The following is a 20,646-nucleotide window of genomic DNA, read 5'->3' as shown; positions in this document are numbered from 1 at the left end:
ATTAGTAAATTATGGTCCATTTAGAGTAAAATAGGCGAATGGAATTAGTGAAATAAATCAACTTTTTGATGATATTCTAATTATATGACCAGCACCTGTATGTTTGGTTTTCGTCAACAATGACAAAGTCTGAATGCGGAAAGTCAGTCATGTGGAGTGTCATCATGTTCAGAGTATCTCCTGTGACTGACGTCCAGATTAAAACTTCCGTGCTCCAGGTGAGGCTCGAACTCACATCCTCGGCATCACTCTGCTGAATACTGTCTTATAAGTACCGCGCGCTGACCGATTGCGCCACTGGAGCTTCGTCAAAGGACATTGTGAGAAGAGTCAAGTGCACTAATTCTATCCCGTCACCTTGACCCTTAGCCTGACTATAGTTGAAGGCAGCATGGTGTCAGGTGCTCCTGAGGTGATGCAGGCCACAGCTGGACCAAATTGGTCGATCTAGTGGTGTTTCGGAAGGGCAGCAGTGAGTCTTCAACAGCACAAGATGGCCTTCTCATAGGAAAGATACTCATTACAATACATGAAACATATGTCTTTATTTACACCTGAGCATGTCATTCGCCTAAAGCTTATCATTAACGGAGTTGTGCTCAATGAGGGTAATGAGCATCACATGTGCGCTGATATATGTTTGGTTTTCGTCAACAATGACAAAGTCTGAATGTGGAAAGTCAGTCATGTTCAGAGTATCTCCTGTGACTGACGTCCAGATTAAAACTTCTGTGCTCCAGGTGAGGCTCGAACTCACATCCTCGGCATCACTCTGCTGAATACTGTCTTATAAGTACCGCACGCTGACCTATTGCGCCACTGGAGCTTCGTCAAAGGACATTGTGAGAAGAGTCAAGGTGCGGCTTGTAGCACCTCATGCTACGCCCACCGTGCACTAACTCTATCCCGTCACCTTGACCCTTAGCCTGACTATAGTTGAAGGCGGCATGGTGTCAGGTGCTCCTGAGGTGATGCAGGCCACAGCTGGACCAAATTGGTCGATCTAGTGGTGTTTCGGAAGTGCAGCAGTGAGTCTTCAACAGCACAAGATGGCCTTCTCATAGGAAAGGCTCTCTTCTTATACTAAGACACTCACACATATGGCCTCAATAAACAGAGACAGACGGAACAGAAAGGGATGCTACTTCTCGATCACATCCATATCCATGACTGCAGCATTTCTTCCTACAATAAGCTGCTGTTAATGTGTCGACTATTCTTCTTTAATGCATTGTCATTCTCCTGTGTACCTGTCTAGCAGGTACTCATTACAATATATAAAACATATTTCTTTATTTACACCTGACTGGTAAAACGAACTGATGCTCTGACATGAGAACAAGAATCAAGCAGCTGCGTATGTCACATCAGGATGAGGTGCTGTATATCACAGCTGGTGGTTCATAGCATGAGCAGATTAGTAAATAAGATGTGGACTGAGCCAAATGGGCTGTGACTCAATAAAATGGAATATGGTTTTAATATTTTGAGCAGCTTGTTGTGTGTTCAGTTAAGGTGTGTCTTGACAAATAGGCTCTAACTTGAAAAAAGGCGATAATTTCACAATATGGAAAATTCGCCAAATATAAACCTTAATTTAACATTTATGCAGGTGAGTGCAATGAGCATCACATGGTCACTGATATATGTTTGGTTTTCCTCAACAATGACAAAGTGTGAAAGCTATTATTCATGTGGAGTGTCATCATGTTCAGAGTATCTCCTGTGACTGACGTCCAGATTAAAACTTCTGTGCTCCAGATGAGGCTCGAACTCACATCCTCGGCATCACTCTGCTGAATACTGTCTTATAAGTACCGCGCGCTGACCGATTGCGCCACTGGAGCTTCGTCAAAGGACATTGTGAGAAGAGTCAAGTGCACTAACTCTATCCCGTCACCTTGACCCTTAGCCTGACTATAGTTGAAGGCAGCATGGTGTCAGGTGCTCCTGAGGTGATGCAGGCCACAGCTGGACCAAATTGGTCGATCTAGTGGTGTTTCAGAAGGGCAGCAGTGAGTCTTCAACAGCACAAGATGGCCTTCTCATAGGAAAGATTCTATGAGAACTACAGTGCCTGTCTGGAACTACAGTGTAATGAGCATCACATGCGCGCTAATATACAGGTGCTGGTCATATAATTAGAATATCATCAAAAAGTTGATTTATTTCACTAATTCAATTCAAAAAGTGAAACTTGTCTATTATATTCATTCATTACACACAGACTGATATATTTCAAATGTTTATTTCTTTTAATTTTGATGATTATAACTGACAACTAAGGAAAATCCCAAATTCAGTATCTCAGAAAATTAGAATATTTTAAGAAATCTTGGCCAACTGAAAAGTATGAACATGAAAAGTAGGAATGGAGTAGAGTAGGGCGGGGCTACCTTGTGATTGACAGGTCGCTACCACCACGTTGTCTGGTCTGTGAGTTCTTCGTCCTAGAACTTTGACCCTTTCACAGTGTGTTTTCAGTTCATGAAAGTTCATTGTAAATTTTTTCAGCGCTTAGCTCCACCCTTTTGTGTCACTCCTGGTTGCAAAAAAACCAAGACAGTGTTAGGTTCAAGAACCTCTCGCAACTGTGGTGGAAACCGCATGTGGTCCAGCCTCTGCCAAAAAGTCAGCCGGTTTCTATTATAATCAAAAGTATTTAATACTACAGAAGCTAAAACAATTGCAAAGTGAAGTACACTATTTACAGAATCTATAGATATATATTTACAGCATCGATATAGAAATATGATCCGCGCAGAAAAGCAGTCATACACACCACCTGGATGACAATGAGATGAACAGGAAGAATCCTCTTTCTGAATTTCCGAATATAGTTCGTAAATGTTCTCAAAATGTCCGTCTTAGTTTCTATTGGCTAAATCCAGCTGGCTCCTCCTTCTCGCATCAGCCAGCTAGAGGACCCTGAGCGTGTCCCTGTAAATGCCTGTCTGGAAATCCCTGTCTGACCCTTGGGTATTCTTCACAGTTTAATACATTCAATGACTGTCTTTTATGGCTTAACACTTCTATGGTAAACATACTGTAAACATACCATACATTCGATAAGGATTTGCAACTCTTGGCAAAAACTTCACAAGCTTTTCAAGCATAATTGGTATAGCCCAAGTACTTGCTAACATTTCACTATCCACCTCTAAGGTGCTACAAATTCTACTAAGAAACACTAATAACTATAAATTCTAAAACACACTTCTAAACCTAAATTTCCTACAATTGCGACGGTCAAAATGCCGAACTCGAGGCTTCCACAACAGCAGTCCACAAACTAACAGGTGACGTCACGACTACGACTACGACAATCTAGTTTCAAATCCACTTCATTGGCGAAACCCTATATGCTTTCTATTCAGAGTGCTGGGTGTGCAGTGCTCTCCAACACCACCGCTCACGTACCTTTTTTGATAAAAGCGTGAAGTTAATACCAAAAAAAAAGATTGGCACTGCAGTAACACTGTGAGGTAATTGATCACTTTTGAGAATGTGGATCAGTTTGTAAATTTGTCATGCAAACTCGCTGTGAATTTGGATTCAATTTTGATGAGCAATGCAATTCAGATATGCATGGTGAGAAGTACAATGATTGGCTCAAGGGTTCACTACAGTGTCAGGTCACACCAAGGTTACATTTGGTTGGGCCACTAATTGGCCATGAAGGGCACGCTGCACCATTTGGGACAACTTGTTTACTCTCACCTGGTTTTTTATCTCCAGTTATTCTGGTATTGATGACTGTGGACATTCTCTTAGATCTCTGACACACACAATAAATTCCATTGTGTGGAATACATAATTATATTTGCATGATCTGTGTCGTCTCTAATCTTTTTAATATTATTACTAATAATTTTCTTACTTAACTTGAATTATACATCATCTAAGTCCCTCTGTGCTGTGTGTTTTATAGTGTCTTAATGCAAATGTCCTTACTGCCATCACCCCCTCTACCCTCATTACCTTACTCCTACTGGCTCACTTTGCCCGTCTTCCCCTCTGTCAATTACTTCTTCTACGTCTCTCCTTTTCCCCCGCTCTTATTTTTTCGGACTCGTTTACAACTCTGTCGTGGCTTCGCCTCACGGTGCTGCCTCTCATCTTCCTTCTCTCTGTCATGTCCGTGCTGTTCTTTCTTCACCTCTTCCGACGTCTCCATCTCTCTCTCTCTCTCTCTCTCTCTCTCTCTTTCTCTCCCCCTGTTCTATCACTTTTTTCCCCTTCACCTTTTCCCAGCAGAGTTCTTGGATCGGTTCATTCTCCAGTGGCTAATTTGACTGTTCTACTTGCCAACCTAGCAGCGGGATCTCTCTGTGTGCGCGTCTGTGTGTGTGTGTGTGTGTGTGTGTGTGTGTGTGTGTGTCTGCACCTCTCCCCTGCCAGCTGCTGTTATACAACACTGGTTCTTGCCTCTACACACAAACACCTCACTTGCCAGCAAGTATGCACACACACACACAATGCACACACACACACACACACATAAAATCACAGCCGTACTGTGGACCATGATGTTTTACATCACTATTTCAATCATGCATTTGACCGTTTACATGGATGTGCGCAGGCTTCTTCTCCATCAGCATCCGTGTGGAATGCCATAACACTCTAACGGATGATACTTTATGTTGTGTTTGTGATCCCAGAGATGGCGAAGGTGGTGATCTGAGGGTTTAAACTGTATGTCTCCTCCTTCAGTGGCTCTCAACGTGACAGACAGGCAGACAGGCGTGAACTTAAAGCAAAGCAGCGATTGGTTCCAGCTAGCAGAGTCTAATCAGCACATCAAGCGTGAGACCCTTAAGTGGCTCTGCAAAGAAAAGGGACACACACAAATGAAATGCATATGTATCTACCAACACAAATCACATGCAAATTCGGAGATAACTGCTGAAGGCCACACGCAGATGCATATGTCTAAACCAACAGACACATGCGCACTGATAGCTATCATCGTGCTCTAATGGGACCGCTCCGAACCCAGAGCAGCAGAGCACATGATGTGCTAACAGACTGATGTGCTAAGCACATATCATCCACATAGAGTCACACATACACAGATACGCACTGCTTATAGGAGCCCAATACCTCACCTGTCAGAGGCAGGTGTAGTCTCAGAGGACCCAATCAGTTTTAATTAACCCCTTGTGGTGGATGGGGGAGGGGTGTGGGCGAGAGGTAGAAAGACGGGAGTGCTAGATTAGAGAACAAGAAATGAGGAGGAGAAATCTCTGCTCATGGTCATTGCAGGAGACACGAGTGTGCGAGGGCGTGTTTGGCCAATTTTAGGGTGAAAAATAAATAAGGAAATGGGGGAGGGGGGGGGGGTCATATTCTGAAGAAAGAATATGAATAGAATTTTCAAGATTAGAGTTGTACATTTATGAGAGAAAACTTGTACATTATCTGAGATTATAAAATCATGACTTTAGGGGGGAAAAAACTGCAAAACCATAAGCCACCATCTGAATGTTGTTGCACCTAAAGTAGTGGCCTGTGAGCGAGGTGAAGATCCTGAAAGATACATGTGCACGGTTTCTTTCATGTTCTTTCTGTGTTCTTTTATGAACATAATGCTGCCATCGGTATGCATTGCATTCTCTTATCTTAGACCTGTTTTTAGGTTTTATTTGGCCAGTGGTTTTTTAGATAAATCCTAAAGATGGCTGTACCCGATGTCTTCTCTGACGGACGGTCTCTGTGCAAGGCAAAGGTACACATACGTTTTCTTGTTCTTTCTGTGTTCTCTTATGAACATAAATAAATACGAAGATTGTAGACGTCACAGGAATGACCACACCGCGTGACCGTATTACACTTGCTTTTAAGGAACCATGCTACACACACGGTGAAGAGGAAACAAAACAGAAAAGGCACATTACATTTCGGTCTACAAATAAATCCCCTTTGACTGCAGAGTCCAGAGTTTCTGTCCTCGCCTTCATGGAGATGGGTAAAGGAAAAACCTGAATAAATAAGTAGAGAGACATAACAAATGCAGATGCTTCCACACCATGCACAAAGGGTCACTGAATGCTTGGACGTGTATGAAAAGGATGTGAAACATATGCTACTGCAGTCACAAACCTCATCCCAATGAAACATCTACAAGAGATCCTGGATCAGTGTGTTAGTGCTCCACCACCATCTTCAAAACTCTCAACCCAGTCTCACAGCAGTTTGTGAAATAGTCACGAGATTGAAATCTAGTGACATCAATTTTACATTTCTTTTGTGGCATAATGTCGTCCCAACTGACTGAAAAAAATTGGCACGAAATATACAGTTTGAAAGTAGTGCTGAGTGACAAAAAGCGAAAAATACACAAATCAATAGCTAAAAAATGTACTTCAACACAGTCTCACAAACTGCCATGAGACTGTGTTGAAACTGTACCGGCAGCCTGTTGCTGGCACACTTCTCATTGGTTTCCTTCAATCCGTCACCTCGTGTGCGTCTTCCCTGATCAGTGAAGAGAACACAAAGGCGTAGGGAGTCCGACATTGACACAAAGGCGGCCACTGTTTGTGTTGTGTCACAGACACGCACCCTCACCAACACACTGACCTGGCATTCATTATTGAAGGAGGTGGTTAGCGCGACTAAGGCCCGGTAGATAGGGTATCGCTCCGCAGTCATCCTTATGTAATCAGAGGTCATTTCCTGAGAAGGCCGGTATGAGGTAATGGCCAGTAAACAGACGTTGGTTAGTCACTGTTAAAGGAGCTGTTTACAGTGACCCTCACGTCTCAGGTCCACATGTTTTTTGAGATTTGTTTTTTTGCTATTGTCAGGATATTCCTTTGTCAAGCTCATGTACATAATTGCATGTTTGTGTTCCTTTTTATTTATGCTCATGTATCCTGTATATGTGTCTTTGTGTGTGTTTTGTCTGAGACCCCCTGCATGCGTCCGTGAAAGTGTGTGTGTGTGTGCTGTGTACAGCTCCCCCGGTGAGCCAAAGGCTCCACTGCTTCACAAAGCAAATCGCAGCTAATCAAATAAGAGCCCTCAGCAGCGCGCAGACATAGGGCGAAGAATGGGAGAACTGTGTGTGTGTGTGTGTGTGTGTCTGGAGGAAGGGGTGGTGGAGGCAGTCTAGTGGCTTGAAGAGGTCCTGGATAGCAGGCGGGGGTGGAAGGACACACACACACGCACCTGCACATCCTTGGACTGCTGTCAAAGACACACAAGCATGGATGGATGCACACACTCACGGACAGACATGCAGCAGATACATTCAGAGGCATTCAACACATATCCAGCACCTTTTGTGTATGTCTTATCTCCGTCTCTTTGCCTCTATCCTTGTCTTTCTCGGCCTTTGTGGTAGAAAAAGGACATTTTGATGGTGAAGTATTCAAAGACTTTTCACTCAATCCAAGGCCTGACAGCTGAATTTGAAGAGCGTGTTGATTCATTCCATCTTGTGAAGTAAATGCAATTTATGGCAAAACAGACAACTCATCTAGATCAGTGATTCATGCACCCAATGGGGTACTTCTGCAGTTGTGAGGGGATAGTGTTAAATTACTTTGAAAAAAGAAATATGGTTTGACCAAAGAACATCCACATATTTGTTTGTGTGCAGGAAGGAAATTGTTGTGATGCTGATCTTTAGTAAATGTACATGTCTAAATAACCACTAAGATAACAGCTGGTAGACCTGCACAACTCCCACCAACCTGATTCAGCTGTAACACCTAAAAGCCACATGCTGCCGCTGAGATTGCATGGGAACTACTGAGAATGGAGTAAAAAGTAATGAATGAACAGTCGAAATAATTAGCTTAAAGTAATGAACAAACAGTTGAAATTGTTAAATCAATTGTATGAAAACATTGTTGTAACAATATCCACTCTTATGTCAACATCCACTAAAGACTCTATTGAAGGAGACATATTTGGAACATGATGGGTGGTGCCGATGAAGGGGCGCACGACTTGATGGAACTCTGACATGTAGACAGCACTATAGTTGGAATCCGTTGATTCTAGACGACCAACGAGTCAAGACGGGACGACCCTAACGTTCGGCTGCCTGTGGACAAAAAGCTGCACATCGTGGCTTGAACCAGGCAAGATTCTTTGTGACCATGAATTCTGGAGCTCACCAGCGATCCAACCAGGAGTGTTCTGGCCGGGAGTCAGGCAGAGAGCAGCAGGCCAGATCGAGGAGGTTGGTCCAGGCTTGTTTTCTGCTCTGCTCCTTGGCACAGGGATTGACGCTGTGTGAGTGGCCGAGCTCCAGCACTGTCCTGGCTCGCTCTCTACACTCTCGTCCGCGCTCACTCTCCTGACACGCTGCCCTCTGGCTCGCCCTCTTATGTGTGGGCATGAGTGTGTGCAAGCGTTTTGACAGCGTGGGGGTTCGTGCAGTTGTATCTGTGTGTGCCTGAGTAATCTGTGACTGGCTTAATTCTGTGTGCACAATTGTCTCTATGCTATGCTATGCTATGTGTGTGTGTGTGTGTGTGTGTGTGTGTGTGTGTGTGTGTCAGCTGTGTGCCCTCCTCCTGTCTGCCTGTGGGACAATCAGCCGCTCCCTGCGACCACAGAGACCGAAGGCACGGGACAAGAATGTCTTTCAGTGACCAAGGGGCGGATGCCAAGATGCACACATACACGCACACACAAGCCAACCGAAGTCGCACACATACACGCTAATATACACAGGTTGCTTTCTTATTCATACATGCAATTTTATTATGAATGTCATTTTATTTTTCAGGCGGATGTTACTGGGAATGGATATTCTTAAGGCCTGGTCGGGCTGGAACTTGGTGAACTTTGACATCGTCGAACAACAACAAGCGGTCTTGACGGCTGGGAAGGGAGAGATGCGATGTCAAAACAATTGGCTAGCTAACGCAGCTTATTAGCGGTGTGGCCCTGTCCACTTTTATTGAACCCTTTGCTGTCAGAATAAAATCTGCTCTTAAAAACTAATAGCTACAGGCAGTTGACACGGGAGTCAATTGAACAAATAACTGACAGTTAGCTAGCTACTGTCTTATACGACGACTTTGAGACAATTGTCTGCATACACCGCTGCTTGTTTTTGAGTTTGAATAGTGTCTAAAGAGCCAAATTGAGCCAAATTATATATATATACCATATAATAAAGTACTATACATGCAAATATCACATGTTACGTGTTAATGGGAACCAATAGAACATATGACACCGTCTCCCCAGTGGAATTTCAGTTCACTACACCAACACGAAGCGGCAGTACATAGGAAGGGGCCCGACGTTTACAGTCAAATGATCCCTATGTTTGACTGACTGAGCGATGCCATCGGAGGAGATGTGCAGAGTGCTCTGCAGTGGACACTGAGTGTGTTTTCCACAAGGTTGACCTAATTGGAGTTCCTTATCTTAACCAGCAGCAGCACTGTCCCTGAGATGTAGTAATTGAAAGTCTACTCCTTGGGGTATACAAGAAAAATGTAAAGGTCAAGGCCCTCATGGGAAAGGCACTTAGGAGCGTAACAGATGCAATGGAAATTGTTTGTGATGTTTTGGCCTCAGGCAGCGAATGCCTAATCCTGAGAGTATGTTCCACAAGTCACAGAACTGCAAGAGAAACAGGGCGAGAAGAAAACCGGTACAAAAACAGAATGTTCGAGCCCTGAACACTCCTATGAGGGTGAATTTGGCCTTAAATCACCTCTATATGTATTCCTCATTGCCATCTGTGTATGCAGTTGTGTTTGCACTCATTTGCACACCTGCATTTGTCTGCGCTACATGCCCCGGATAAATCAAATTACCACATCAAAACAAAATCTAGAGGGTTCCTGTGTGGGTTCACGTGGCGTTGTCAAATTGGCGATCCAGTCTTCATTAGTCATCCCCACATTCGGAAGCATAAAGGCTCTCCTGGACAAAAAAACTCCACCAAGAAAGGCTTTTGTGGAAGGTTAATGCGAGGAAACCTCTAGCTCTTGGAGTAATGATCCTGTCTTTATTTTATGTAAACATGGCCATGTGCACACTTTGACCAATTTCATTTTCAAGTAGGTAAAACCCCTAATCTCCGTAAATGAAAGAAAAAAAAAAAACCCTCACCATACTACAACTCAGTCCTTTTATTCTAGTCTACCATCCACAACTCCTTTCAAAATGGAACAGGCGATCTAAATGGAAACCTCATTTGCATCTTATACATAAACAACAGCCTGTTGGAAAGACTATTTAGGTGTATTTCCTGTCTACGCCGCTCATCTTGTGTCGCGCCAGTCTGGAGAGGCAATAATGTCCGGCCGGACCGCTGAATATCATCCCAGTGTTTTTCCCTTATCAATATGTGATGAGGGCTTGGAAACAAGAGATGGACGACAATTTCCCGCCAGTTAAGAAAAGGTGAAGGTTACTCCCGCTGAAGGTCCTTTCCTGACAAGTGTGTGATTCTTTGCTTCAATTCATGAGGAAATTGCATTTATCAGTGTAATCCAACAGTTATTTGTACATGTAATCACCCACTCTCAGGGGCTCCTCAGGGGCTATGAAACGGGCTCAGGGCGCTTTCCCGCTGCCACTTTTTGCTTTGTGCCGCAATGGATCTAATTAGTGAGGGACCCCCATCATGTCTTCTATTCACTTTTCCCCTTAAAGAATAGCTCTGTGGCTATCCCCAATAAATGAAGAGTTGAACCCTCTGTCTATGTCACGCTGGGAGGGGCGCTTCTTTAGCAAAGCTGGTTGACCCTGTTCATGCTTGACTCTAATCAGGAGCAGTCCAGAGGGTGCCATGATGGCAATAAAACACGGAATACACCCTTCTTCTTGTCTCTTGCCCTCCTCTGTGCAACCCCTCCCGGGCTCACACACAAGCACACACATGATGCAGAGCCCCCCAGAGGGGCAACAGGGAGGAGGTTATAAACCATTATGAGCCAGGTTAGCCCTACAGTGACAGCCCAGCTTGTTCCTCCTCCTTTGAGCAGGTCCGCGTGCTGGGCAGTCCCGGCCTCTCATCCACCGCACTGAATAGAACCACGGGGCTCTGGCTCCACAGAGATAGTGTTATCTGGGCCGCCACGGGGCTCAGATCGCAGCCGTGTACACACACGCTCAGCGGGCAGCGCACACATCAGCGTGAGTGCAGACAAAGAAGCCTGTGGACCAACACAAACATTATGGGCATATAATGCAACCGCACACAAGCACATGTGCACGTGGTCACAGCCAAGCGGAGACAAATGTGATAGTTCACACACACACGCACACATTTTTGGATACAAAGGATGCCCCTTTAGCCTTCAACTTGAGCATTACAGTGACAGTGACTGACACTTCTCCAACTTTCCTCACGTTTCCTCTGAAAGTAGAATTCACCTCTTGGCCTTTAGCTGGTATAAAAATGACCTGCAGCTGTCGCAGGACCAGCTACTCTATACCAGCTGGGGCGATTCTCTCCACGCACGGTGGCTAGTGGTCACACGTCTCGAGCCCTGAATCAGGCTGTAGTCCCTGCTGTTTTTAGGAATCCGAGTTATTCCAACTCATTCCTGGAGATCTCCACACATGACCTGTCGCCACTGGGAGCCCCGAGCCAGAGGGACGGGGATAAGCCGCATTTCTGCCCATTTTCCTCCAACAATTTCAATTAAAAAGAGATTTGAGGTGGAAAAGCACATTTTCATCCAGGGCATGCTACCAAAACCGTGGAAAAAGGGCGAGATGAGGTGTGGTGGTGAGTTTTGAGGGAATTTTCTAACAGCTACGAGACTTGTCTTGTGATAGATGAAGGGTCAACATGTGGAGTGAGTGACAGAAAGTATTACTGATTGATCAGAGAGTTGTTTGTCCTCTCACTCAGCTTATTTGATTCTGAAGCACACGATCAAAACTTTTTTTGATCCATATCTCTACACACACTTTTAACACTTGGACTGTGTTATTTTTGGCTTTTATTCACTGTATGTCCCTGATTTTTACAGTTATATCCAGCTTTTCATGTGACTTTGTGCTAAATTTAGCCATGCTAGCACTGTGGTACCTTTGATATGGCAATATTGGTCTTGTAGATCCCCTGATTGTTCCTCAATCGACGAACTAAGATGGTGACATTACTCATTGTAAACTGTCACTGTGAGTCTGTTAGCATGCTACAGCCTCTCAACGCTGCTATCGTGGCTGTAGATTCTTAGTTCTGGTAACTTTTATGTTCTCATACTGATTGTTGCATATTGCATATATTTTGATTTTTGTACAGAAATGTTTAGTGCTTTAGCGCTGTTGTATGCTAGTGTGCTAACGTGCGAGACATCAGGATGTTAGCGTTGATGTTAGCATTTAGCTCAAAGCACCACTGTGCCAAAGAACAGCCTTCACTTTTTTCACGTGTGAAGCCCAAATTTTTGGCCAAATTACTGCTACTTATTTATTTTCTTAATTATGGCTGGTTTACAACGTATCTAATTTTCAACCTTTTCCTCTTCAAATGTTACATGCTTCCCTTGTACCAAAAGCCACTCAGACCTCATATACTCATCAACGTGAGTGCATTTATAACTCACACAGTTGAATACACACTTCTCTAAAAGAGCTTCAACAATCAAAGCTCGTACTTAAGGTACAATTTGCTCTCTAATGTATCGGATTGCATTATATTGTAGTAAGCTTTTATATCTGCTGTGATTAAAATACCAAGCGAGTCCAGACTTGTCTGTGCTGATTAATGATAAACTCTGATAGACCTTTTATCTCTTGATTGCACACACACGCACACACACACACAGACAGAGCTCTAACTCAAACAATTGCCCTGACTACAGCTTTATGCTGCACTCCATCGTGTTTTAATCTCTGATATTTCACAATGACAAGCAAACGATATGTGTTTTTGTTATTGTTCTTTCTTTAATTGACACCATTTATTGCATCACGGCATGATTGCATTTTTAAACAGCTTAGAAAAGTACAAATGAAAGTAGCATGGTAGGATTAAAGAGCTCGTATCAAACTTGATCAATATGATACAATAAGAAAATCTGGCCTTTAAGTGTTGAGTTTGTGTGTCTGCTCATCATTAGTCCCCTCAAAGCGACCCAGTTAATATATTCTCTAACACATTTTGAAATTCAGATTTGTGAAAACAAACCATACAAATAAAAAAGGACATACAGCAACGTAATCAACAAGGACAAATCCATCACCCAATCAACACAGAAAACACCAATGAACTGCATATTCCTTATCAACAAATTTGGCGAAATATAATCAAGAAATGCCCAGTTTTGTATATAATTGGAAAGAAAAAACATTATATTGAAGCAAAAAAACAAACAAAAACAAACTTGCCCACTTGACTTATTGCAGTGTTGAGTTCATGTTCAGAAACAAACTGATATGGACAATTACAGCATATGCATCATTATGGTCAGTAAACTTTTAGAAAACGTCATTTTAATATGATAAAAAATACTAAACATCCTGGAAATAATCGTCTTGCTTTCCTAAAACCGCTGCCTATCAAAGTGCATAATGTTCGATTTTCATGACTGTCGAGAAGGCGGTCAGTTTTCCCGTCTGCTCCTTTCATAACTGTAGACAAATGGCAAATATTCCTGCCTAGCTTCATTCTATATACTTTAGTGAATATATATTAAATTGACTATATAACAAAGTCATAAATGACTGATTTCTAATCTTAACTATGAATTTAAAGTCTCCATCCTGCTCCGATAACTTGATGAATGGCTGATTTTGCTGCATGTTAGTTCAAAAAAGAAAAGAAAAGTTGAATGCTAATGTAGCAAAATAGAATCCTGCATGTCGTCTCAGTCCTGTAGTGACAGTGCTCATTTGTGGAGAGTGCTTTGAAGGAGGGTGGTTGAGTTATCTTCACTTTGCTTCTGTCATCATTTAATCAAAATCCCCCAGAGTGATAAATAGCTGCAGTTCAGCACTCATTTGAACACATTGTCTTATCACCAGCTGCCTGACATTTGAGCTGTTATAGTTCCAGAAAATCCAATTTAAAGGATCAATTTGTCCCGTGTTCTGCACGTAGTCTTGTCATTGTTCTTCCTTCTGAAGAAAACATTTGCTGCCTTTCATCCTGCAGAGTGCGATAATCCTCCGCAGTCCACATGAGACTTTAATTTGCTTTATAAAAGTCTATCTGTTGTATTGTCATTATCTTTGTGCCTTATACAGCAGTGCTGTGTCATGTGTACGCACTGCTGTCAATCACCTGACAACCCTTAGGAAGAAATGAGAGTCTATGCCAGGAAATAATCCCTCATCATTTTGTCCAGCAACCTTTATAGTCAGATCAATGTCTTTCCTAAAGGGAGTCTTTGTTAACTGGGTTCATAGTTCAAGATAGGTTTGATACTATCATGTCTGTGTTGTAAGAAAAGATAAAAGGTAAATGTTACAAAAAATGAATTACGGATGTGCTACAGAATGACCGGAGGGAATGCAGAAGTATCCTCATGGTGGTAATATTGGACCAGTAATCAGACATGTTCAGGTCATTGGGGGAAGATAATTAGGAGTCAATGAGGTTTGAGGGTCAAAGGTCACAGATAAGCCTCCACTCGTTCCCATGGCTGCATCTCTGTGAAGAAGCCCTCGCACAGGCCGAAGCCCTGATCCAGAGTAAGAGGAATCGCCTGCTCCTCCTCTTTGATCTCCTCCCAGGGCTGCAGCACCGCCTCCTCGGGCTGCTCCGGGAATAGAGCGGAGGGCTCGTCGAACTGCGGCAGGTGGTGATGACTTTGGAGCAGCTGATCCTGGTCCAGCTGCTGCTGCTCCTGCTGCAGCGGATGCTGCTGCTGCGGCACATGGAGCTCTCCCATGTTGGCCGTGCAATCCATGGAAGCGACGCTCAACTCCATGTAACCGTAGGATTGGAGGTGGTTCAGGTGCTGGCTCTGACCCGTGACGTCCCCGCCGCCGCACCACCTCCCCAGCCCCGCCCCCGAATGCTGCCTCCCCTGCATGGAAACCTCCATCTCGCATCCCAGGGAGCTCAGCGCCGTGTTGATGTCCAAATCCTCGAAGGTGCTACAGTTCCCGCTGAGAACGTCGTCGAACACTGACGCCAGGTCAAAGTCCCCCCGCAGGATGTCTGCTTTGTGGGCCTCTGTACCTAAAAGAGGCGACTCGGTCGCCCTCATCGCCTTGCTATTGTTCTTGGAGGGCGACTGCTTCCGTTTCCCGCCAACCCCTTGGTAAGGGCAGCCATTTTGTGTGCTGTGGTAACCCTGAACCAGTTTGTGGGCGATGCTGCTGCTGTTGTTGTAGTTGTTGGCAGAAATCCTCCTGCGTTTGAAGATGCCATTGACAAACATATCTGCATACTGTGGATCAATCTGCCAGAAGCCCCCCTTCCCTGGCTCGTCTTTCTGTCTGGGGACCTTCTTGAAACACTTGTTGAGGGACAGGTTGTGACGAATCGAGTTCTGTGACAAATACAAAAGCAAAAAAGTATATTTAACATGATCTCATTGGCTTTGAACGCATTTGAGTTAGTGATGCAAAAACAGAATGTGTCAGTTTGTCTTTTTAAGGGAGATGAGAAGGGGGGGGGGGGGGGGGCATTGTTGTTGTTTGTATAGGAAAGCAAATGTACCTAATGAGGCTTTCTAGTAACAGGCAGCTCTGTGAATTTCAAACATGATCAGCTGTGCTTAGCTGCCATCTCTCTCAGGAGCCCTCATTAACACACCCACAGACACACACACACACACACACACACACACACACACACACACACACACACACACACATTTAGAGTGCTTTCTCCACCCCATCATTCCCCCTTAGACAAAAACCCGTATGAGTACTCTCATGGAAGATGGAAATTTCTGAGACTCTTACATTAAGAAACACTTGTCATTTAAATCATCAAAGGCTGAAATTATACAATGTGTAATAGTGTGTAATAGAAGAAGAAAAAAGATCCATGCTGGAGGATTTAAATGATGCACTACATCTGGCGTTTCTTGTTTCTCCACATTGATAAAAGAAAGGCCTTGTCTGATGTCCTGTAGCATAACGATGTGGTGTCTGATGGTGACACATGGGATCAATTGCTCAACCTTCTCTCCCTGCCTCGCCATTTATCTGACTCATCAATAATAGAAGGGGAGTTAGCCGGTCTCGGTTACCTGCCAGCTGGGCTCCGCATGTTTGTAGTAGCAGAAATTCTCCGTTATCCAGTTATAGATGGTAGACAGAGTCACTTTGGGCTGTTTGCTGGCCTGCATGGCCATGCAGATGAGAGAAGCGTAGGAATAGGGCGGTTTGACTTTAGGGTTGGTTTTGTAATCGACCTCCACGGGCGGGCTGGCCTGGATGGGGATCTGTGGGTAGTTGTTCCCTGGGTGCGCGCAATCGGCGAACCGCGGCACCGCGGTGCAGTCGCTGCCGGAGGTAACGGGGCTCCCGAGGTACAGAGGCATCCCGGTGGCGGCGGTGTCCCCGGCCGGCGGGCTGGACGGAGAGTCGGAGCCGCCCCTGGGAAAGCCGAGCCGCTTCAGATACAGGTTCTGCTGGGAGAAAGGACAGCCGGGTCCAGATCCGTTGGGTCGCTCCGGGTCCGCGTTGAGGATGGAGAAATTCTGGAGCCAGTGGAGGCTGGTGAGGCTGTCGTCCAGGGGCGTAGAGTCGGACCCGGTGACCTGATCCTCCGGGTACACCGCCAGCCATTTCTCCTTAAACTTATTGGCAATGTCGGGGCTTGTCAGAACCGGCATCCTGGCTTTGTGCACGCGGTGAGCGATGAAGATGGCCAAAGGATCTTCAAATCGGCATTTAAAGTTTTGTTTTATCTTGAAGTCAGTGAAGTGAAAAAAAAGGAAAGAAAAACTGTTTTAAAAAAATCACTAAAAATCACAACGGATTAACTTATCTGGTCAAAATATCCCTAAACAAACAACCTATTAAATTGCCAAATGATGCATAATATCCCTACCTACGGTGCAGTCTTTTTGGGGGGAAGACTCTCTGTGTGCACCTGTTGCAGTCCGTCCCTGCCTCTCCTCTCCAAGGACTCAGTGGCGCATCCAGTTTTTACGCAACAAGTGCGGCGGGGGGAGGGCGAGTAGCATCCAGCAGCAGCTCATGTGGAGGGGAAGGGAAGAAAAGCGCCACTTAGAACAGATCCATGCCGAGTCAGGCGAACCGGACTGGTTACTCATCCAAACGCTCGGCTGTGTTTAAGTGTCTGTTGGGAGGCCAAGACGTGAGAATGTGTGGAGGAGGTTGTAAAATAAGTCGCTCATAAAGCCCGAGAGACTGCCCACCATCCCTTTAATCGCTCGAGGGGATTTCTGATTGGCTGGCTATCCTTGCTTCTCCAGGTTTCTCTCTCTCTCTTCCTCTCTCACCCACCAACCAACCAACCACACACGCACACACACACACACACACACACACACACACACACACACACACACACACACATACAAGGGGGGGGGGGACTCAAATTAATGTCGAATGAGTGCTGGTTCGCTGCAGTAAGAACAGTCAGTTTCGTTGCCTTTTTTATCTTTGTCTTTATCCCGGGCTGAAATGTGACCTCTGAGGCGCGCGTTACGCCCCCCTCCCCCCGGCGCTGAAAAAGACGCGCCACAGGTCCCGCTTGGCTCTTTTTTACCTGCAAGGAAAACAGCCCACTTTAACTGATACTCGTGCATTTACAATGCCTTTACACTGTGGCTAATTATTGCTTCTTTGCAAACGTGAAAAGGGCAATTGTTGATTGAACACCAGTTGTGCGCAATTGAATGGCAATCTTCCTATTAATTTGCCCTGCAGCTATCAATCCAGATGTTTTAGTCATAAGTGATTTGGTATGTATAACTTTAAGAAAGTTAAATGGCTTATGATACAATGTTTTGGTCGCAGTATATGCAACGTCAGATCAGTGATGTTTTGCAAAATGTAAAACATCAGAGCAGTTTTTCAGACTTATTAAAGCACATTCAATTGTGCAAAAATCGAAGAAGAAAGGGGGGTGTCTCACGTTAAGCAGAGTTTGTGTCTAAGGTGTAGTAATACATCAGGCATGTCATACAGGCTATCACACAAGAATACTCACTATATCCATTATTCCTCATGAATTAAACTAGTGAGCCGAGCCTTTCATCGAGAACAACTGCTTCCCCAATGTGTTTTAAAAGCCCCATTGATCCTCCGATGTCTTTTTCCACACAGTGATCTTCTGAAAATATTTAATCGAGCCTGTCAAATATTTCTGCGACCCTATCAGTGGGCGTTGTCAGCAACATAATTACATTTGAGATTATTTATTTTTCAAACAAAAATTAGGAGTAAAGGGGTTTGTCATACACAATAAAAATGCATCCATTGTTGATGTACACCAACTGTTGGTGTCACGTTCTACACAGCTTCAGGTAAAACAGATTGTAGGCCATCATTAATGCTGTGTGTGTGTAAGAGAATGGCGGAGGCAATATGAATTATGAGGACGCACTGCCACCCAGTGGATTATTACTGTGTTGCAGCTTCACCAGCGTTCCAAACCACCAATGAAGGCACTGATTTACTGGCATAACCAATGTAATGGAGGCCTTGAGGTTGAGAAAGAATTCCTACATAAAAAGCATTGACTCTTTCAAATAAGAGTGCACACAAGCAAGTCAGACATAAATTCACATAAGACATGCACCGTGCAGTGGCCTGCATTCACTGTGGGCAATTGTAGTTTCACCGCATATGTCAAATCAAACCGTTCCACCATGTTCCTCATGTGTTTGCTCTTCGTATTGGCTGAGAAAGGGAGGCAATTAACCATTTTGGATGAACAAATGTTCCTTGTTATAGCTTTGTGCTGTACCCTCCTCCAATTACATCCAAAACACAGTTACCAAACACAGTTGAGAAGTCATTTTCACCAGGCCTCTGATTGAAAAGATGTGGATTTAAAGACCTTATATTGACCTGATCATGGGGCATTCAACAGTCCCTGCTGTGTACACATGTGGGAATCACAAAGCTGCCATAGCCAACATGTAAGTCAAAGATTGCATACTGAGACAATCGTGGCCACTTAACAACTGATATAGACGAAGAAAGACTCTCGTCCTCCCTCAAACAGATTTTCTCAACACATCTGCCGAGTTTAAAGATTTGGAGTGCGGAGGCCGACGAGGGCTGGCATTCAGTGTCGGGCACTGAGGATGGATGAGTGGCAAAAAATCAACGCTGAAGCACTTGAAGGACCTGGATACTTCGTGCCAGCTGTTGCAACCCTTCAAGAAGGTTTGATTTTTTAAATGTCTCCATGGTTTGTTCAGGTTCTTGACAAAGGGGCTTGCTGGTGAGACAGGCAAATGTTTGAACAGCTGTTCTTATTGTTGCCAGGCTCCCTGCTGTCCTTCAGCTGCAACTAAGCACACATACAGTATGGCTACAGTTCCTCTAATAGGTTGGCAGAGGGCCGCTAAAGAGGATTGTTACACCAGTATAGGCTATGTATTTCTTGTTCATAGCACTGTTAACCTGTGGAGGGGTTTTAATTAAGAAAAGACAACAACAAATATATGACAAAGTCCTTTTATTTAATTCCTTTGGCAACAACTCACAATACATTTTATGAGAATTGTGGAGGATCAACTGATGAACACAAGATACTTAAAAATACTAGAGATTGGGAAAATAGCTCTGTGGTTTATGATAATAAATAATCTTCACAAATGAACACCAGTGTAATGAGTGTATAGGTTTTAAGGCTCTCCCAGTGTGTTTTAAGATATGTTATGGCAAGTGCCCATAAATGACACCAAGGTAACATAAAACTATTTATTGTTAGCTACAGTCAGCCCGTCACACAACAGTATAACTGGGAAACAAGTCTGTAAATCCATTTATCACAGTGGATGTCAATGACCCCAACTTCTCTGTGTTACGGTAAATGCTGTTTTTCCAGGTGCCTCCTATCACCAGCAGATGTCGCTATTTCAAATATGTTCCTCCACACCAAACCATAGCTGCTACAACCATGTCATTGTAATAAAAAAAAAAGAATGTTTACAGTTTTGAGTTTCCCACAATCCTGAGCGGTGTGTGTTGACATCAGAGGACTCATTTTACCCACAGCCTGCACTAAAACTGCTGCTCTAGAAGCCCAGATAAGTCCTTCACTGATCCACACGAGTACGCTTGAATGGAAGAGCAGGGGATTTATTGTTTGGCCTGTAATAGTATTGTCCAATATAATAAGCCGAGAGGGTGTATTTGAAAAAGTACATAATTTCAGTGTAACTCTATTGTATTGTATTGTTCATTCATCTTACTTTGTTTTAGTGACCACAAATAACAGCATTCTGCTCTTTTTTTTTTTTTTATCAGACTCTCATTAAAATGAATAACTGGCCCTGATTTATTTTTTTAAAGATACATTATTATATATGATCATTTGAGCTCATATAAAGCGGAGAGGATGCTAAGCCTCACTCTGGCGCTACAACAAAGGAGAATGGGGATGCAAAATATGTTGTAACGCCGCCGCATGCCGGACTGATGTGTGCAGATAAGATGCGGCCTGATGGGACACACGCGCGCGTGCACACACACACACACACACACACACAAACACACGCACACACACACGCACACACACACAAACACACACAGCGAAGC

General features: G+C 44.1%; 1 protein-coding gene and 3 non-coding genes across 4 annotated transcripts; all 4 read right to left on the bottom strand.

Moving 5' to 3' along the window:
- Positions 1-210: 210 nt before the first annotated feature.
- trnai-uau (transfer RNA isoleucine (anticodon UAU)) lies at positions 211-304 on the bottom strand. Its single transcript has 2 exons — positions 267-304; positions 211-246 (listed from the first exon to the last, which is right to left on the bottom strand). It is a non-coding gene; the product is annotated as a tRNA-Ile (tRNA).
- Positions 305-732: 428 nt separating this feature from the next.
- trnai-uau (transfer RNA isoleucine (anticodon UAU)) lies at positions 733-826 on the bottom strand. Its single transcript has 2 exons — positions 789-826; positions 733-768 (listed from the first exon to the last, which is right to left on the bottom strand). It is a non-coding gene; the product is annotated as a tRNA-Ile (tRNA).
- Positions 827-1,753: 927 nt separating this feature from the next.
- On the bottom strand, positions 1,754-1,847 carry trnai-uau (transfer RNA isoleucine (anticodon UAU)). The gene is made up of 2 exons: positions 1,810-1,847; positions 1,754-1,789 (listed from the first exon to the last, which is right to left on the bottom strand). It is a non-coding gene; the product is annotated as a tRNA-Ile (tRNA).
- An 11,038-nt stretch (positions 1,848-12,885) lies between these two features.
- foxj1b (forkhead box J1b) lies at positions 12,886-17,324 on the bottom strand. Its single transcript, XM_076092996.1, has 2 exons — positions 16,149-17,324; positions 12,886-15,440 (listed from the first exon to the last, which is right to left on the bottom strand). Exons 1-2 carry the CDS (start codon positions 16,734-16,736, stop codon positions 14,556-14,558), a joined length of 1,473 nt encoding a protein of 490 aa, XP_075949111.1. The 5' UTR covers positions 16,737-17,324; the 3' UTR covers positions 12,886-14,555.
- Between the last annotated feature and the right edge of the window lie 3,322 nt (positions 17,325-20,646).

This window comes from Anarhichas minor, unplaced genomic scaffold (assembly GCF_050575085.1).
Source record: "Anarhichas minor isolate MPS153535 unplaced genomic scaffold, ASM5057508v1 ptg000017l, whole genome shotgun sequence".
Lineage (NCBI taxonomy): Eukaryota > Metazoa > Chordata > Actinopteri > Perciformes > Anarhichadidae > Anarhichas > Anarhichas minor.
Note: the sequence above shows the minus strand (reverse complement) of the source record. Positions and strands in the feature narration are given on the sequence as shown.

Coding starts and splice junctions, on each gene's coding strand:
- foxj1b (XM_076092996.1), bottom strand. CDS start 16,736: ATGCCGGTTCTGACAAGCCCCGACATTGCCAATAAGTTTAAGGAGAAA. Junction 15,441..16,148: donor ATGCGGAGCCCAGCTGGCAG/GTAACCGAGACC, acceptor TATTTGTCACAG/AACTCGATTCGTCACAACCT.